We start from the raw sequence: 17781 nt of genomic DNA on the forward strand, positions 1-17781 counted from the left end.
TAGTAGACCTTTACAGTGAAATGCTGAATACAACAGGTGTAGTAGACCTGACAGTGAAATGCTGAATACAACAGGTGTAGTAGACCTCACAGTGAAATGCTGAATACAACAGGTGTAGTAGACCTGGCAGTGAAATGCTGAATACAACAGGTGTAGTAGACCTCACAGTGAAATGCTGAATACAACAGGTGTAGTAGACCTGACAGTGAAATGCTGAATACAACAGGTGTAGTAGACCACAGTGAAATGCTGAATACAACAGGTGTAGTAGACCTCACAGTGAAAATGCTGAATACAACAGGTGTAGTAGACCTGACAGTGAAATGCTGAATACAACAGGTGTAGTAGACCTCACAGTGAAATGCTGAATACAACAGGTGTAGTAGACCTTACAGTGAAATGCTGAATACAACAGGTGAGTAGACCCCACAGTGAAATGCTGAATACAACAGGTGTAGTAGACCTCACAGTGAAATGCTGAATACAACAGGTGTAGTAGACCCCACATTGAAATGCCCTTATCCAACCATTAAGTTTTAAGATCACTAAGATAGGTAAAAAATAAAAATAAAAATAAAAAATATATAAAAACATAACATTTGAAAATAACAATTAATTAAAGAGCAGCAGTTAAATATCGCATCGGTACAGAGTCAATGTGCGGGAGCACCGGTGTCGAGGTAATTGAGGTAATATGTACATGTAGGTAGAGTTATTAAAGTGACTATGTATTAAACAGAGAGTAGCAGCAGTGTAAAAAGGGGGGTCAATGCAATAGTCTGCAGACATTTGATTAGCTGTTCAGGGAGTCTTATGGCTTGGGGGTAGAAGCTGTTAAGGAGCCTTTAGGCCCTAGACTTGGCGTCCGGTACCGCTTGCCGTGCGGTAGCAGAGAGAACAGTCTATGACTAGGGTGGCTGAGTCTTTGACAATGTTTTGGGCCTTCCTCTGACACCGCCTGGTATAGAGGTCCTGGATGGCAGGAGCTTGGCCCCAGTGATGTACTGGGCCGTCTTCACAACCCTCTAGTGCTTTGCTGTCGGAGGTGAGCAGTTGCCATATCAGGCAGTAATGCAACCAGTCAGGACGCTCTCGATGGTGCAGCTGTAGAAATTTTTGAGGATCTGAGGACCCATGCCAAATTTGTTCAGTCTCCTGAGGTGGAATAGGCTTTGTCGTGCCTTTTCACTATTGTCTCGGTGTGTTTGGATCATGATAGTTTGTTGGTGATGTGGACACCAAGGAACCTGAAGCTCTCAAATCAAATCCATAAAAATAAATGTATTTATATAGCCCTTCGTACATCAGCTGATATCTCAAAGTGCTGTACAGAAACCCAGCCTAAAACCACAAACAGCAAGCAATGCAGGTGTAGGAGCACGGTGGCTAGCCCTTCTTACATCAGCTGATATCTCAAAGTGCTGTACAGAAACCCAGCCTAAAACCCCAAACAGCAAGCAATGCAGGTGTAGAAGCACGGCCCACTACAGCCCTGTCGATGAAAATGGGAGCGTTGCTCGGTCCTCCTTTTCCCCCGTAGTCCACAATCATCTCCTTTTTCTGATCACGTTGAGGGAGAGGTTGTTATCCTGGCACTTCCGTCAGGAAGTCTATAAACAAGTTGCAGAGGGAGGTGTTTAGTCCCAGGATCCTTAGCTTAGTGATGAGCTTTGAGGGCACTATGGTGTTGAACGCTGAGTTGTAGTCAATGAACAGCATTCTCACAAAGGTGTTCATTTTGTCCAGGTGGGAAAGAGCAGTGTGGAGTGCAATAGAGATTGTGTAATCTGTGGATCTGTTGAGGCGGTATGCAAATTTGAGTGGGTCTAGGGTTTCTGGGATAATGGTGTGATGTGAGCCATGAAGAGCCTTTCAAAGCACTTCATGGCTACAGACGTGAGTGCTACGGGTCAGTAATCATTTAGGCAGCTTACTTTAGTGTTCTTGGGCACAGGGACTATGGTGGTCTGCTTGAAACATGTTGGTATTACAGACTCAGTTAGGGACAGGTTGAAAATGTCAGTGAAGACACTTGCCAGTTGGTCAGCGCATGCCGGAGTACACGTCCTGTTAATCTGTTTGGCCCTGCGGCCTTGATAATGTTGACCTGTTTAAAGGTCTTACTCACATCGACTATGAAGAGTGCGATCACACAGTCATCCGGAACAACTGATGCTCTCATGCATGCTTCAGTGTTGCTTGCCTCCAAGCGAGCGTAGAAGTAATTTATCTCGCCTAGTAGGCTCGTCACTGGGAAGCTCGCAGCTGTGCTCCCCTTGTAGTCTGTAACAGTTTTCAAGCTCCTGCCACATCCGACAAGCGTCGGAGCCGGTGTAGTAGCCGGTGTAGTAGCCGGTGTAGTAGCCGTAGTAGCCGGTGTAGTAGCCGGTGTAGTAGCCGGTGTAGTAGCCGTAGTAGTAGTACGTACAGGCCCTGAAGCTAAGTCATTCTCTGATACAAACAAAATATAAGTATTATACTATCTGATACAGACCAGAGCAACGTGTTATATTATCTGATACAGACTACAGCAAAAACAAAACTAAAATGGTCCCGCCCCTATGAAAGTATGCTTCAGTAACCTGTCAGTCATCACTGAGTGACAGGCAGAGACAGCCAGTCATTATCAGATGTGAACCAATAGCTTACTGACCCTCCCCCTATCTCCTCTCCTAGGTTGATGGCTTCTTCACCTTGTTGTTTGGCCTGGCCAGCATCAACACCCTGACTGTCATCAGTGTCACCAGATACATCAAGGGATGCCAGCCTAACAAAGGTCAGAATAACAGAATAACATATCAATTATAACACAAAGGTCAGAATAACAGAATAACATATCAATTATAACACAAAGGTCAGAATAACAGAATAACATATCAATTATAACACAAAGGTCAGAATAACATATCAATTATAACACAAAGGTCAGAATAACAGAATAACATATCAATTATAACACAAAGGTCAGAATAACAGAATAACATATCAATTATAACACAAAGGTCAGAATAACAGAATAACATATCAATTATAACACAAAGGTCAGAATAACATATCAATTATAACACAAAGGTCAGAATAACAGAATAACATATCAATTATAACACAAAGGTCAGAATAACAGAATAACATACCAATTATAACACAAAGGTCAGAATAACAGAATAACATATCAATTATAACACAAAGCTCAGAATAACAGAATAACATATCAATTATAACACAAAGGTCAGAATAACAGAATAACATATCAATTATAACACAAAGGTCAGAATAACAGAATAACATATCAATTATAACACAAAGGTCAGAATAACAGAATAACATATCAATTATAACACAAAGGTCAGAATAACAGAATAACATATCAATTATAACACAAAGGTCAGAATAACAGAATAACATATCAATTATAACACAAAGGTCAGAATAACAGAATAACATATCAATTATAACACAAAGGTCAGAATAACAGAATAACATATCAATTATAACACAAAGGTCAGAATAACAGAATAACATATCAATTATAACACAAAGGTCAGAATAACAGAATAACATATCAATTATAACACAAAGGTCAGAATAACAGAATAACATATCAATTATAACACAAAGGTCAGAATAACAGAATAACATATCAATTATAACACAAAGGTCAGAATAACAGAATAACATATCAATTATAACACAAAGGTCAGAATAACAGAATAACATATCAATTATAACACAAAGGTCAGAATAACAGAATAACATATCAATTATAACACAAAGGTCAGAATAACAGAATAACATATCAATTATAACACAAAGGTCAGAATAACAGAATAACATATCAATTATAACACAAAGGTCAGAATAACAGAATAACATATCAATTATAACACAAAGAATAACAGAATAACATATCAATTATAACACAAAGGTCAGAATAACAGAATAACATATCAATTATAACACAAAGGTCAGAATAACAGAATAACATATCAATATATAACACAAAGGTCAAATAACATATAACACAAAGGTCAGAATAACAGAATAACATATCAATTATAACACAAAGGTCAGAATAACAGAATAACATATCAATTATAACACAAAGGTCAGAATAACAGAATAACATATCAATTATAACACAAAGGTCAGAATAACAGAATAAACATCAGAATAACAATTATAACACAAAGGTCAGAATAACAGAATAACATATCAATTATAACACAAATGTCAGAATAACATGTCAATTATAACACAAAGGTCAGAATAACAGAATAACATATCAATTATAACACAAAGGTCAGAATAACAGAATAACATATCAATTATAACACAAAGGTCAGAATAACAGAATAACATATCAATTATAACACAAAGGTCAGAATAACAGAATAACATATCAATTATAACACAAAGGTCAGAATAACAGAATAACATATCAATTATAACACAAAGGTCAGAATAACAGAATAACATATCAATTATAACACAAAGGTCAGAATAACAGAATAACATATCAATTATAACACAAAGGTCAGAATAACAGAATAACATATCAATTATAACACAAAGGTCAGAATAACAGAATAACATATCAATTATAACACAAAAGGTCAGAATAACAGAATAACATATAAATTATAACACAAAAGGTCAGAATAACAGAATAACATATCAATTATAACACAAAGGTCAGAATAACAGAATAACATATCAATTATAACACAAAGGTCAGAATAACAGAATAACATATCAATTATAACACAAAGGTCAGAATAACAGAATAACATATCAATTATAACACAAAGGTCAGAATAACAGAATAACATATCAATTATAACACAAAGGTCAGAATAACAGAATAACATATCAATTATAACACAAAGGTCAGAATAACAGAATAACATATCAATTATAACACAAAGGTCAGAATAACAGAATAACATATCAATTATAACACAAAGGTCAGAATAACAGAATAACATATCAATTATAACACAAAAGGCAGAATAACATGTCAATTATAACAGCTAAACTATTGTCTCGAGTAGGTTGACAAAACGCTGGTAACTTCCTCTGAATTCCCAGGTTTTCCAGAAATTCCGTTTTATGATTAAAATCAAATCAAATCAAACTTTGTCACGAAACACAACAAGTGTAGACCTTACTGTGAAATGTTTACTCACAAGCCCTTAACCAACAGTGTAGACCTTACTGTGAAATGTTTACTCACAAGCCCTTAACCAACAGTGTAGACCTTACTGTGAAATGTTTACTCACAAGCCCTTAACCAACAGTGTAGACCTTACTGTGAAATGTTTACTCACAAGCCCTTAACCAACAGTGTAGATCTTACTGTGAAATGTTTACTCACAAGCCCTTAACCAACAGTGTAGGCCTTACTGTGAAATGTTTACTCACAAGCCCTTAACCAACAGTGTAGACCTTACTGTGAAATGTTTACTCACAAGCCCTTAACCAACAGTGTAGACCTTACTGTGAAATGTTTACTCACAAGCCCTTAACCAACAGTGTAGGCCTTACTGTGAAATGTTTACTCACAAGCCCTTAACCAACAGTGTAGACCTTACTGTGAAATGTTTACTCACAAGCCCTTAACCAACAGTGTAGACCTTACTGTGAAATGTTTACTCACAAGCCCTTAACCAACAGTGTAGACCTTACTGTGAAATGTTTACTCACAAGCCCTTAACCAACAGTGTAGACCTTACTGTGAAATGTTTACTCACAAGCCCTTAACCAACAGTGTAGGCCTTACTGTGAAATGTTTACTCACAAGCCCTTAACCAACAGTGTAGACCTTACTGTGAAATGTTTACTCACAAGCCCTTAACCAACAGTGTAGACCTTACTGTGAAATGTTTACTCACAAGCCCTTAACCAACAGTGTAGACCTTACTGTGAAATGTTTACTCACAAGCCCTTAACCAACAGTGTAGACCTTACTGTGAAATGTTTACTCACAAGCCCTTAACCAACAGTGTAGACCTTACTGTGAAATGTTTACTCACAAGCCCTTAACCAACAGTGTAGACCTTACTGTGAAATGTTTACTCACAAGCCCTTAACCAACAGTGCAGTTCAAGAAGAGTTAAGAAAATATTTACCAAATAAACTAAAGTAAAGAATTATAAAAAGTAACACAATAAAATAACTGCCTTGTTTAGGGGCAGAATGACAGATTTTTACCTTGCCAGCTCGGTGATTTGATCCAGCAACCTGTCAGTTACTGGCCCAACGCTCTAACCACTAGGCTACCTGCTGCCGCCCCCAATAACTATCAACAGCAAACGTAGGAAATCTTTCTGCATTATCATTAACAGCAGACTTGTACATTTCCTCAGTGAAAACAATGTACTGAGCAAATGTCCAATTGGCTTTAACAAATTACCATACAACAGACCACGTATTCACCCTGCACCCCTCATTGACAAACAAACAAATCAAAACAAAGCCAAAGTCTAAAAAAAAAGCTTCACTCCATTTGCCATTTCCTGATGATCTGGTACTTCTGTCACCAACCAAGGAGGTCCTACAGCAGCACCTAGATGTTCTGCATAGATTCTGTCAGACCTGGGCCCTGACAGTAAATCTCAGTAAGACAAAAAAATAATGGTGTTTCAAAAAAAAGGTCAGTTGCTAGGACCACAAATACAACTTCCATCTAGACACCATTGCTCTGGAACTGGCCAAAAATACTTGAATCAATTATAGAACCCATTACCCATTACCCTTTGTGGTTGTGATGTCTGGGGTCCGCTCACCAACCAAGATTTCACAAAATGGGACCATCACCAAATAGAGACTCTGCATGCAGAATACTGCAAAAACATCCTGCGTGTACAACGTAAACATCAAATAATACAGAGCAGAATTAGGCCGGTACCCGGTAATTATCAAAATCCCCAAAAGAGCCGTTAAATTATACAACCAACTAAAAGAAAGCGATTCCCAAACCTTCCATAACAAGGTCATCGCCTACAGAAATATTTACCCGGAGAAGATTTGCATAAGGTCCAGGGAAGTTCCTTGAGGGCCGTTGTGGTATCGGCTTGAGGGGGCGGGGGGTGTGTACCACGGCCTTGACCATAACCGAAGTCAAATCTATTGGGAGATTAATACAGCATTTGATAGGTCGGGGGAACAAAGGACTTGAGTTCCTGTGTGTTATCACAATTACACCATGAGTCGTTAATCATGAAAACATACAGTTGAAGTCGGAAGTTTACATACGCCTTAGCCAAATACATTTAAACTCAGTTTCTCACAATTCCTGACATTTAATCCCAGTAAAAATTCCCTGTCTTAGGTCAGTTAGGATCACCACTTTATTTTAAGAATGTGAAATGTCCGAAAAATAGTAGAGAGAATGATTTATTTCAGCTTTTATTTCTTTCATCACATTCCCAGTGGGTCAGAAGTTTACATACACTCAATTAGTATTTGGTAGCATTGCCTTTAAATTGTTTAACTTGGGTCAAACGTTTCGGGTAGCCTAAACAATTGTTGGAAAGATTACTTGTGTCATGCACAAAGTAGATGTCCTAACAGACTTGCCAAAACTATAGTTTGTTAACATGAAATTTGTGGAGTGGTTGAAAAACGAGTTTTAATGGCTCCAACTTAAGTGTATGTAAACTTCCGACTTCAACTGTACACCCCCACCCTTCTTCTTCTTCTTCCGGAGAGATGTTTATTCCTGTCAGAGCGATGAACTGAGAATCCAGTTGGACCGATTCCAACAGTATATCCCAGAGAAAGACATGTTTCCGTGAAACAAAGTATGTTACAATCCCTGATGTCTCTCTGGAAAGAAGTTAGGTGCGGTCCATAGGGCCTGGTCAAACGTAGTGCACTAAATAGGGTACATGGTGTCAGCCCTGGTCAAAAGTAGTGCACTAAATAGGGAACATGGTGTCAATTGGGGAGTCACATTCCAGTAGGTCTTATCTGACAAGAGAAGAAAGAGCGTGATATATGTTGTCCTCGCTGTTAATGGGCTGTCATTACTGACTGGATTTATGGAAGGAGATTACTGTTTGATTAATGATAACTATTATAGTACATTCTCTACACCAGACCTGACAATTAAGTTAATTTGAGGTGAGGTTGAGGTGAGGAATGTCTTAACTAGGTAATAATATAACTGCTAATGTTAACTTCTGTTGTTATCACTCTATGGTGGGTTGATTGCTCCGAAGGGGAGGTTTTTACAGGAGGGGATGTTTTACATGAGGAGAGGTTTTTACAGGAGGGAGGTTTTACAGGAGGGGAGGTTTTACAGGAGGAGGTTTTACAGGAGGGAGGTTTTACAGGAGGGGAAGTTTTACAGGAGGGAAAGTTTTACAGGAGGGGAGGTTTTACAGGAGGGGAGGTTTTACAGGAGGGGAAGCTTTACAGGAGGGGAGGTTTTACAGGAGGGGGGTTTTACGGGAGGGGGGTTTTACGGGAGGGGAGGTTTTTACAGGAGGAGACATTTTACAAGAGGGGATGTTTTACATGAGGGGAGGTTTTTACAGGAGGGGAGGTTTTACAGGAGGGGATGTTTTACATGAGGGGAGGTTTTTACAGGAGGGGAGGTTTTACAGGAGGGGAGGTTTTACAGGAGGGGGGGATTACATGAGGAGTGGTTTTACAGTATGTTTTGAAAGAAATACAACATGGCTGACATCTTGGGTAGAGTAGTCTATTCATCAATCAATTGTATACAATTTAATACATTCTGGGTTGTTTCTTTAGTTCATCAGTTGACTGGATCTTGTACTGTATGTGTCATTATTGGATTGTGTGCTGAACATCTTTCATAAATCATATCACGTTGAAATTCTTTGAAATTGATCGTTCAGATTGGCCTCAATTAGGCTATTGTGTTACATAATTCACTGAGGCACTAAAGCGCATCACCTCATACAGGATTCACACAACATGTCCTGTACTCAGATATAAGTGACTGATTTAATTTTGTTGGTCATTGGAAGCACACCAATCACAACAATCGATTCATTCTCTTCTCACTGAATACAAACCTATATGTACTTTGTCAAGAAAGGTTATTTTCAGTGGGAGTAATTTACAAGTGCTTGCCGGGTGGCGCCTGAAAAAAGAGACTCATTGTTCATAAAATGTCACAGTCTGACATTCATAACTGGGGTGGAAAGAATTCAGGACTTTAACGTGCCTCCAACTTTTCCTGTCGCGTGCTCGCAGAGGAATATCATTTGGAAATCAGAGCCCTTTTAGAGAGGTGACACACTGATCTAGGATCAAGGACTACACAGAAAAACAAATGGTTCTATATTGCACCAGATAAGGGTTGTTTGGCTTGTAACCAATAGCAGATCGCCTTTTTTGCTGCTGCTTTATTTTGAAGGTTCTATAAAGAATCATGCTCATGAGGTTCTAAATGGAACCTGTATGGTGCTATGAAGAATCATGCTCACGAGGTTCTAAATGGAACCTGTATGGTGCTATAAAGAATCATGCTCGAGGTTCTAAATGGAACCTTATGGTGCTATAAAGAATCATGCTCATGAGGTTCTAAATGGAACCTGTATGGTGCTATAAAGAATCATGCTCACGAGGTTCTAAATGGAACCTGTATGGTGCTATAAAGAATCATGCTCACGAGGTTCTAAATGGAACCTGTATGGTGCTATAAAGAATCATGCTCATGAGGTTCTAAATGGAACCTGTATGGTGCTATAAAGAATCATGCTCATGAGGTTCTAAATGGAACCTGTATGGTGCTATAAAGAATCATGCTCATGAGGTTCTAAATGGAACCTGTATGGTGCTATAAAGAATCATGCTCATGAGGTTCTAAATGGAACCTGTATGGTGCTATAAAAAACTTTCCTAAGGTTCCTCTAAAGAACTATTAAAAAGGTACTATATAGCAACAAAAAGTATTCCGCTATGTTTACAATCCTTTTTGGGCTATTTAGAACCCTTTTAATGGTTCTTTATAGAACCTTTATGGAGAATGATAGGATTAAAGGGAAATGTTGAGGGTGACTGCAGGATTAAAGGGAAATGTTGATGGTGACTGCAGGATTAAAGGGAAATGTTGAGGGTGACTGCAGGATTAAAGGGAAATGTTGATGGTGACTGCAGGATTAAAGGGAAATGTTGAGGAGTGACTGCACGATTATAGGGAAATGTTGAGGGTGACTGCAGGATTATAGGGAAATGTTGAGGTTGACTGCAGGATTACAGGATTAAAAAATGTTGAGGGTGACTGCAGGATTAAAGGGAAATGTTGAGGGTGACTGCAGGATTATAGGGAAATGTTGAGGGTGACTGCAGGATTAAAGGGAAATGTTGAGGGTGACTGCAGGATTAAAGGGAAATGTTGAGGTGACTGCAGGATTATAGGGAAATGTTGAGGGTGACTGCAGGATTAAAGGGGAAATGTTGAGGGTGACTGCAGGATTAAAGGGAAATGTTGATGGTGACTGCAGGATTATAGAAATGTTGAGGGTGACTGCAGGATTACAGGGAAATGTTGAAGCAGGATGAAATGTTGAGGGTGACTGCAGGATTATAGGAAATGGAGGGTGAAATTAAAGTTGAGGGTGACTGCAGGATTAAAGGATTAGGGTGACTGCAGGATTAAAGGAAATGTTGATGGGATTAAAGGAAATGTTGATGGTGACTGCAGGATTAAAGGGAAATGTTGATGGTGACTGCAGGATTAAAGGGAAATGTTGATGGTGACTGCAGGGATAAAGGGAAATGTTGATTATCGTGTTTTACACACTATTCCTCAAAGCATGTTATATCAATCAATCACATTAATATATAAAGCCCTTTTTACATCAACCAATGTCACAAAGTGGCTTGCCTGGAACACACACTCATTGCCTGTGTCTGTGTGTGTGTGTGTGTGTGTGTGTGTGTGTGTGTGTGTGTGTGTGTGTGTGTGTGTGTGTGTGTGTGTGTGTGTGTGTGTGTGTGTGTGTGTGTGTGTGTGTGTGTGTGTGTGCGCGCGTGCGTGCGTGCGTGCGTGTGTGTGTGCCCTGTTTCCAGCCTACTGCATCAGTTTAAGCACCATCTGCATCTCTCTAATGTTCATCTGGGTTGGAGCTTTGTTCTGGTCTGTCGCTCCACTGCTGGGCTGGGGCAGCTACACAGGTTAGTGTCTCCCTCCCTACCTTCCTCGATCCATCCATACATACATCCATCCCTCTATATATCCATCCATCCATCCCTCTATATATCCATCCATCCATTCATCCATTTATCCCTCTATATATCCATCCATCCATCCATTTATCCCTCTATATATCCTTCGATCCATCCATACATACATCCATCCATCCATCCATCCATCCATCCATTCATCCATTCATCCCTCCATCCATCCATATCCATCCATCCATTCATTCATTTATCCCTCCATATATATCCATCCATCCATCCATCCATCCCTCTATATATCCATCCATCCATTCATTCATTTATCCCTCTATATATCCATCCATCCATCCATTCATCCATCCATCCATCCATCCCTCTATATATCCATCCATCCATTCATCCATTTATCCCTCTATATATCCATGTATTTATCCATCCATCCATCCATTTATCCATCTATATATCCATCCATCATCCATTTATCCATCTATATATCCATGTATTCATCCATCCATCCATCCATTTATCCATCTATATATCCATGTATTCATCCATCCATCCATCCATTTATCCATCTATATATCCATGTATTCATCCATCCATCCATCCATTTATCCATCTATATATCCATGTCTTTTATCCCTCTATCCATCCATCCGTTCATCCATTCATGCATCGACCACCATCATCCATTTAACACCATGTATTCATCTAACCCATCCATTTATTCCTCTATATATCCATCCATCCATCCATTTATCCCTCTATATATCCATCCATCCATCCATTTATTCCTCTATATATCCATGTATTCATCCCTCCATCCATCCATTTATCCATCTATATATCCATCCATCATCCATTTATCCATCTATATATCCATGTATTCATCCATCCATCCATCCATTTATCCATCTATATATCCATGTCTTCATCCATCCATCCGTTCATCCATTCATGCATGCGACCACCTCTCGAAACACCGCTCTAACCCATCCATTTATTCCTCTATATATCCATCCATCCATCCATTTATCCCTCTATATATCCATCCATCCATCCATTTATTCCTCTATATATCCATGTATTCATCCCTCCATCCATCCATTTATCCCTCTATATATCCATGTATTCATCCATCCATCCATCAATTTATCCCTCTATATATCCATGTATTCATCCCTCCATCCATCCATTTATCCCTCTATATATCCATGTATTCATCCATCCATCCATCCATTTATCCCTCTATATATCCATCCATCCATCCATCCATTTATCCCTCTATATATCCATCCATCCATCCATCCATCCATCCATTTATCCCTCTATATATCCATGTATTCATCCATTCATCTGTTCATCCATCCAACCATTTATCCCTCTATATATCCATGTATTCATCCATCCATCCATCCATCCATTTATCCCTCTATATATCCATCCATCCATCCATCTGTTCATCCATCCATCCATTTATCCCTCTATATATCCATGTATTCATCCATCCATCCATCCATCCATTTATCCCTCTATATATCCATCCATCCATCCATCCGTTAATCCATCCATCCATTTATCCCTCTATATATCCATCCATCCATCCATCCATCCATCCATCCATCCATCCATCCATCCATATATCCATCTATATATCCATGTATTCTTCCATCCATCCATCCATCAATTTATCCCTCTATATATCCATGTATTCATCCCTCCATCCATCCATTTTTCCCTCTATATATCCATGTATTCATCCATCCATCCATTTTTCCCTCTATATATCCATCCATCCATTTATCCCTCTATATATCCATCCATCCATCCATCCATTTATCCATCCATTTATCCCCCTATATATCCATGTATTCATCCATCCATCTGTTCATCCATCCAACCATTTATCCCTCTATATATCCATGTATTCATCCATCCATCCATCCATCCATTTATCCCTCTATATATCCATACGTCCATCCATCTGTTCATCCATCCATCCATTTATCCCTCTATATATCCATGTATCCATCCATCCATCCATCCATCCATTTATCCCTCTATATATCCATCCGTCCATCCATCCGTTCATCCATCCATCCATTTTTCCCTCTATATATCCATCCATCCATCCATCCATTTTTCCCTCTATATATCCATCCATCCATCCATTTATCCCTCTATATATCCATCCATCCATCCATTTATCCCTCTATATATCCATCCATCCATCCATCCATTTATCCCCCTATATATCCATGTATTCATCCATCCATCTGTTCATCCATCCAACCATTTATCCCTCTATATATCCATGTATTCATCCATCCATCCATCCATCCATCCATTTATCCCTCTATATATCCATCCATCCATCCATCTGTTCATCCATCCATCCATTTATCCCTCTATATATCCATGTATCCATCCATCCATCCATCCATCCATCCATCCATCCATTTATCCCTCTATATATCCATCCATCCATCCATTTATCCCTCTATATATCCATCCATCCATCCATCCATATATCCATCTATATATCCATGTATTCATCCCTCCATCCATCCATTTTTCCCTCTATATATCCATCCATCCATCCATCCATTTATCCCTCTATATATCCATCCATCCATCCATCCATCCATTTATCCATCCATTTATCCCTCTATATATCCATGTATTCATCCATCCATCCATCCATTTTTCCATCCATCCTCTATATATCCATCCATCCATCCATCCATTTATCCTCTATATATCCATCCATCCATCCATTTATCCCTCTATATATCCATCCATCCATCCATCCATTTTTCCCCTCTATATATCCATCCATCCATCCATCCATTTATCCCTCTATATATCCATCCATCCATCCATTTATCCCTCTATATATCCATCCATCCATCCATCCATTTATCCCTCTATATATCCATGTATTCATCCATCCATCCGTCCATTTATCCCTCTATATATCCATCCATCCATCCATTTATCCCTCTATATATCCATCCATCCATCCATTTATCCCTCTATATATCCATCCATCCATCCATTTATCCCTCTATATATCCATGTATTCATTCTTCCGTTCATCCATTCATGCATGCGACCATCCATCCATTCATACGACCATCCATCCATCCAGCCGTTCATCCATCCATTCATGCGACCACCTCTCGAAACACCACTCTAACCCATTCATCCCCATATCTCCACCTCCAGACTGCGGGTACGGGACCTGTGAGGTGGACTGGTCCAAGGCTAACTACTCCACCATCTACAAGTCCTACATCATGTCCATCCTTATCACCTGCTTCTTCGTCCCGGTCATGGTCATGGTTTTCTCCTATATAGCCATCATCCATACAGTGGTGAGCAGCAACGCCATGTCTGCTGATGGATACCTCTCAGCCAGACAGAGGAAGGTGGAACGAGACGTCACGAGGGTGAGACAATTAACCAACCAATCAATGAATCAATTAGATCAATAACATTTAGTTAGAGGACCTATTTACATCAACAGAACAGAAACAGAAAGGGATTTTTTTTTAAATAACCCAACCAAGACCGCATAAGGTACATCAGAAGCACAGTGGACAGTAAACATTCAAATAAAATTAAAATTACAAATATGTGTCACCTGCTTTGTAAACGACACGTGTAGACTAACAGTGAAATGCTGACTTACGGGGCCCAAGTCAGGGAGAGGTTGAAAAGGTTAGTGAGGACATTTGCCAGCTGGTCAGCACATCCTACGTGTACTGGTATTTAGTCTGGCATTGCGGCCTTGTGAATGTTAACCTGTTTAAAGATCTTACTCACATTGGCTACAAAAAAAATTAGATCACACAGTCGTCCGGAATGGCTGGTGCTCTCATGCATTGTTCAGTGTTGCTTGCCTTGAGGCGAGCATTGATGGCATTTCAATCTTCTGGTAGGCTTACATCACTGGGCAACTAGCAGCTCCAATTCCCTTTGGAATCCGTGATAGTTTGTAAGCCCTGCCACATCCAACGAGCGTCAGAGCTGGTGTAGTACGATTCGATCTTAGTCCTTTATCGGCACTTTGCCTGTTTGATGTCTCTTTGGAGGTCAAAGCAGGATTTCTTGTAAGCGTCCAGATTAGTGTTCCGCTCCTTGAAAGCGACAGCTCTATCCTTAAATTCAGTGCGGATGTTGCCTGTAATACATGGCTTCTGGTTGGGATATGTTTGTACTGTCACTGTGGGGACGAAGTCGTCGATGCATTTATTAATGACGCCGGTGACTGATGTGGTAAACTCATCAATGTTATCGGGTGAATCCCAAAACATATTCCAGTCTGTGCTAGCCAAACAGTCCTGTATCTAGCCAAACAGTCCTGTAGCTAGCCAAACAGTCCTGTATCTAGCCAAACAGTCCTGTAGCTAGCCAAACAGTCCTTTAGCTAGCCAAACAGTCCTGTATCTAGCCAAACAGTCCTGTATCTAGCCAAACAGTCCTGTAGCTAGCCAAACAGTCTTGTAGCTAGCCAAACAGTCCTGTAGCTAGCCAAACAGTCCTGTAGCTAGCCAAACAGTCCTGTAGCTAGTCAAACAGTCCTGTAGCTAGCTAAACAGTCCTGTATCTAGCCAAACAGTCCTGTATCTAGCCAAACAGTCCTGTAGCTAGCCAAACAGTCCTGTAGCTAGCCAAACAGTCCTGTAGCTAGCTAAACAGTCCTGTATCTAGCCAAACAGTCCTGTATCTAGCCAAACAGTCCTGTAGCTAGCCAAACAGTCCTGTAGCTAGCCAAACAGTCCTGTATCTAGCCAAACAGTCCTGTAGCTAGCCAAACAGTCCTGTAGCTAGCCAAACAGTCCTGTATCTAGCCAAACAGTCCTGTATCTAGCCAAACAGTCCTGTAGCTAGCCAAACAGTCTTGTAGCTAGCCAAACAGTATTGTAGCTAGCCAAACAGTCCTGTAGCTAGTCAAACAGTCCTGTAGCTAGCTAAACAGTCCTGTAGCTAGTCAAACAGTCCTGTAGCTAGCCAAACAGTCCTTTAGCTAGCCAAACAGTCCTGTAGCTAGCCAAACAGTCCTTTAGCTAGCCAAACAGTCCTGTAGCTAGCCAAACAGTCTTTTAGCTAGCCAAACAGTCCTGTAGCTAGCCAAACAGTCCTGTAGCTAGCCAAACAGTCCTTTAGCTAGCCAAACAGTCCTGTAGCTAGCCAAACAGTCCTTTAGCTAGCCAAACAGTCCTGTAGCTAGCCAAACAGTCCTGTAGCTAGCCAAACAGTCTTTTAGCTAGCCAAACAGTCCTTTAGCTAGCCAAACAGTCCTGTAGCTAGCCTAACAGTCCTTTAGCTAGCCAAACAGTCCTGTAGCTAGCCAAACAGTCCTTTAGCTAGCCAAACAGTCCTGTAGCTTTTTTGAACCTCTCTTCTCTGTCACTTCTCCTTCAGGTCTCCATAGTGATCTGCACAGCCTTCATCATGGCATGGTCTCCCTATGCTGTGGTCTCCATGTGGTCTGCCTGTGGTTACCACGTCCCCAACATGACTTTAATCTTCACCCGTCTCTTTGCTAAATCCGCCTCCTTCTACAACCCCTTCATCTACTTCGGAATGAGTTCTAAGTTCCGTAAGGAAGTCTTTGTGCTGTTGCCGTGTTACGGTGGCTCCGCCCACAAGGAAGTGGTCCGCCTCAAGAACTTCCAGGAGCTTGACGAGCTGAAGCTGAAAGACCATCCCGAGGCCACGTCCCTTCCTGTGATTCCTGTGATCTCACTTCCTCTGCAGTCAAGAAAGGGTAAATATAGTGAAGAAGAGATGCTGCAGACAGAAGGTTCCGTGGCTCAGGATTCAGACTCAGGGGTGAATAGTCCATCCCACACGCCGCCTACTGTCAGTCAGGAGTCACTCTACTACATTCCCAATGTACCCCTTACCCCTCTACCCAGCATGCACTCTGAGATGCCAGAGTACGAGAGTGAAAGACTCTAAAAATCTCTAAATGTGTATCCAAAATGGCACCTTACACTATTAGAAAAAAAAGGTGCTATCTAGAACCTAAAGGGTTGTACCCCATAAGAGAACCTATTTCATGTAGAACCCTTTTTCTACCTGAAACCAAAAAGGTTTCTACCTGGAACAGATATGCGTTCTCCATTGAGGACAGAACCCTTTCAGAACCCTTTCAGAACCCTTTTAGAACCCTTTCAGAACCCTTTTAGAACCCTTTCAGACCCCTTTCAGAACCCTTTCAGAACCCTTTTAGAACCCTTTCAGAACCCTTTCAGAACCCTTTTTCTAACAGTGCGTTCAAAATAGAACCCTATTCTCTACATAGTGCACTACTTTTGACCAGGCCCTATGGTAGTACGTAGGGAATAGTGTGCCACTACAGAGAATAGGGTGTCCCTGTATAGTGAATAGGGAATAGGGTGTCACCATATAATAATATAATAATAATAATATATGCCATTTAGCAGACGCTTTATCCAAAGCGACTTACAGTCATGTGTGCATACATTCTACGTATGGGTGGTCCCGGGATCGAACCCACTACCCTGGCGTTACAAGCGCCATGCTCTACCAACTGAGCTACAGAAGGACCACAGGGTGTTACTATGTAGGGAATAGGGTGTTACTATG

At 40.3% G+C, this 17781-nt stretch overlaps 1 protein-coding gene across 1 annotated transcript in view; it reads left to right on the forward strand.

The window, feature by feature from the left end:
- The window catches only part of LOC118377304 (visual pigment-like receptor peropsin), a 46225-nt gene extending 28802 nt beyond the window's left edge, over positions 1-17423 (forward strand). Inside the window, exons 3-6 of the mRNA XM_052496505.1 lie at positions 2677-2776; positions 11050-11154; positions 14389-14612; positions 16591-17423. Of these exons, the coding sequence (XP_052352465.1) occupies positions 2677-2776; positions 11050-11154; positions 14389-14612; positions 16591-17130 (969 nt within the window). The 3' untranslated portion in view covers positions 17131-17423. The remainder of the gene's footprint in view (positions 1-2676; positions 2777-11049; positions 11155-14388; positions 14613-16590) is intronic.
- The last annotated feature ends 358 nt before the right edge of the window (positions 17424-17781 follow it).

The sequence above is a fragment of the Oncorhynchus keta genome, chromosome 3, assembly GCF_023373465.1.
Source record: "Oncorhynchus keta strain PuntledgeMale-10-30-2019 chromosome 3, Oket_V2, whole genome shotgun sequence".
Classification (NCBI taxonomy): Eukaryota; Metazoa; Chordata; class Actinopteri; order Salmoniformes; family Salmonidae; genus Oncorhynchus; species Oncorhynchus keta.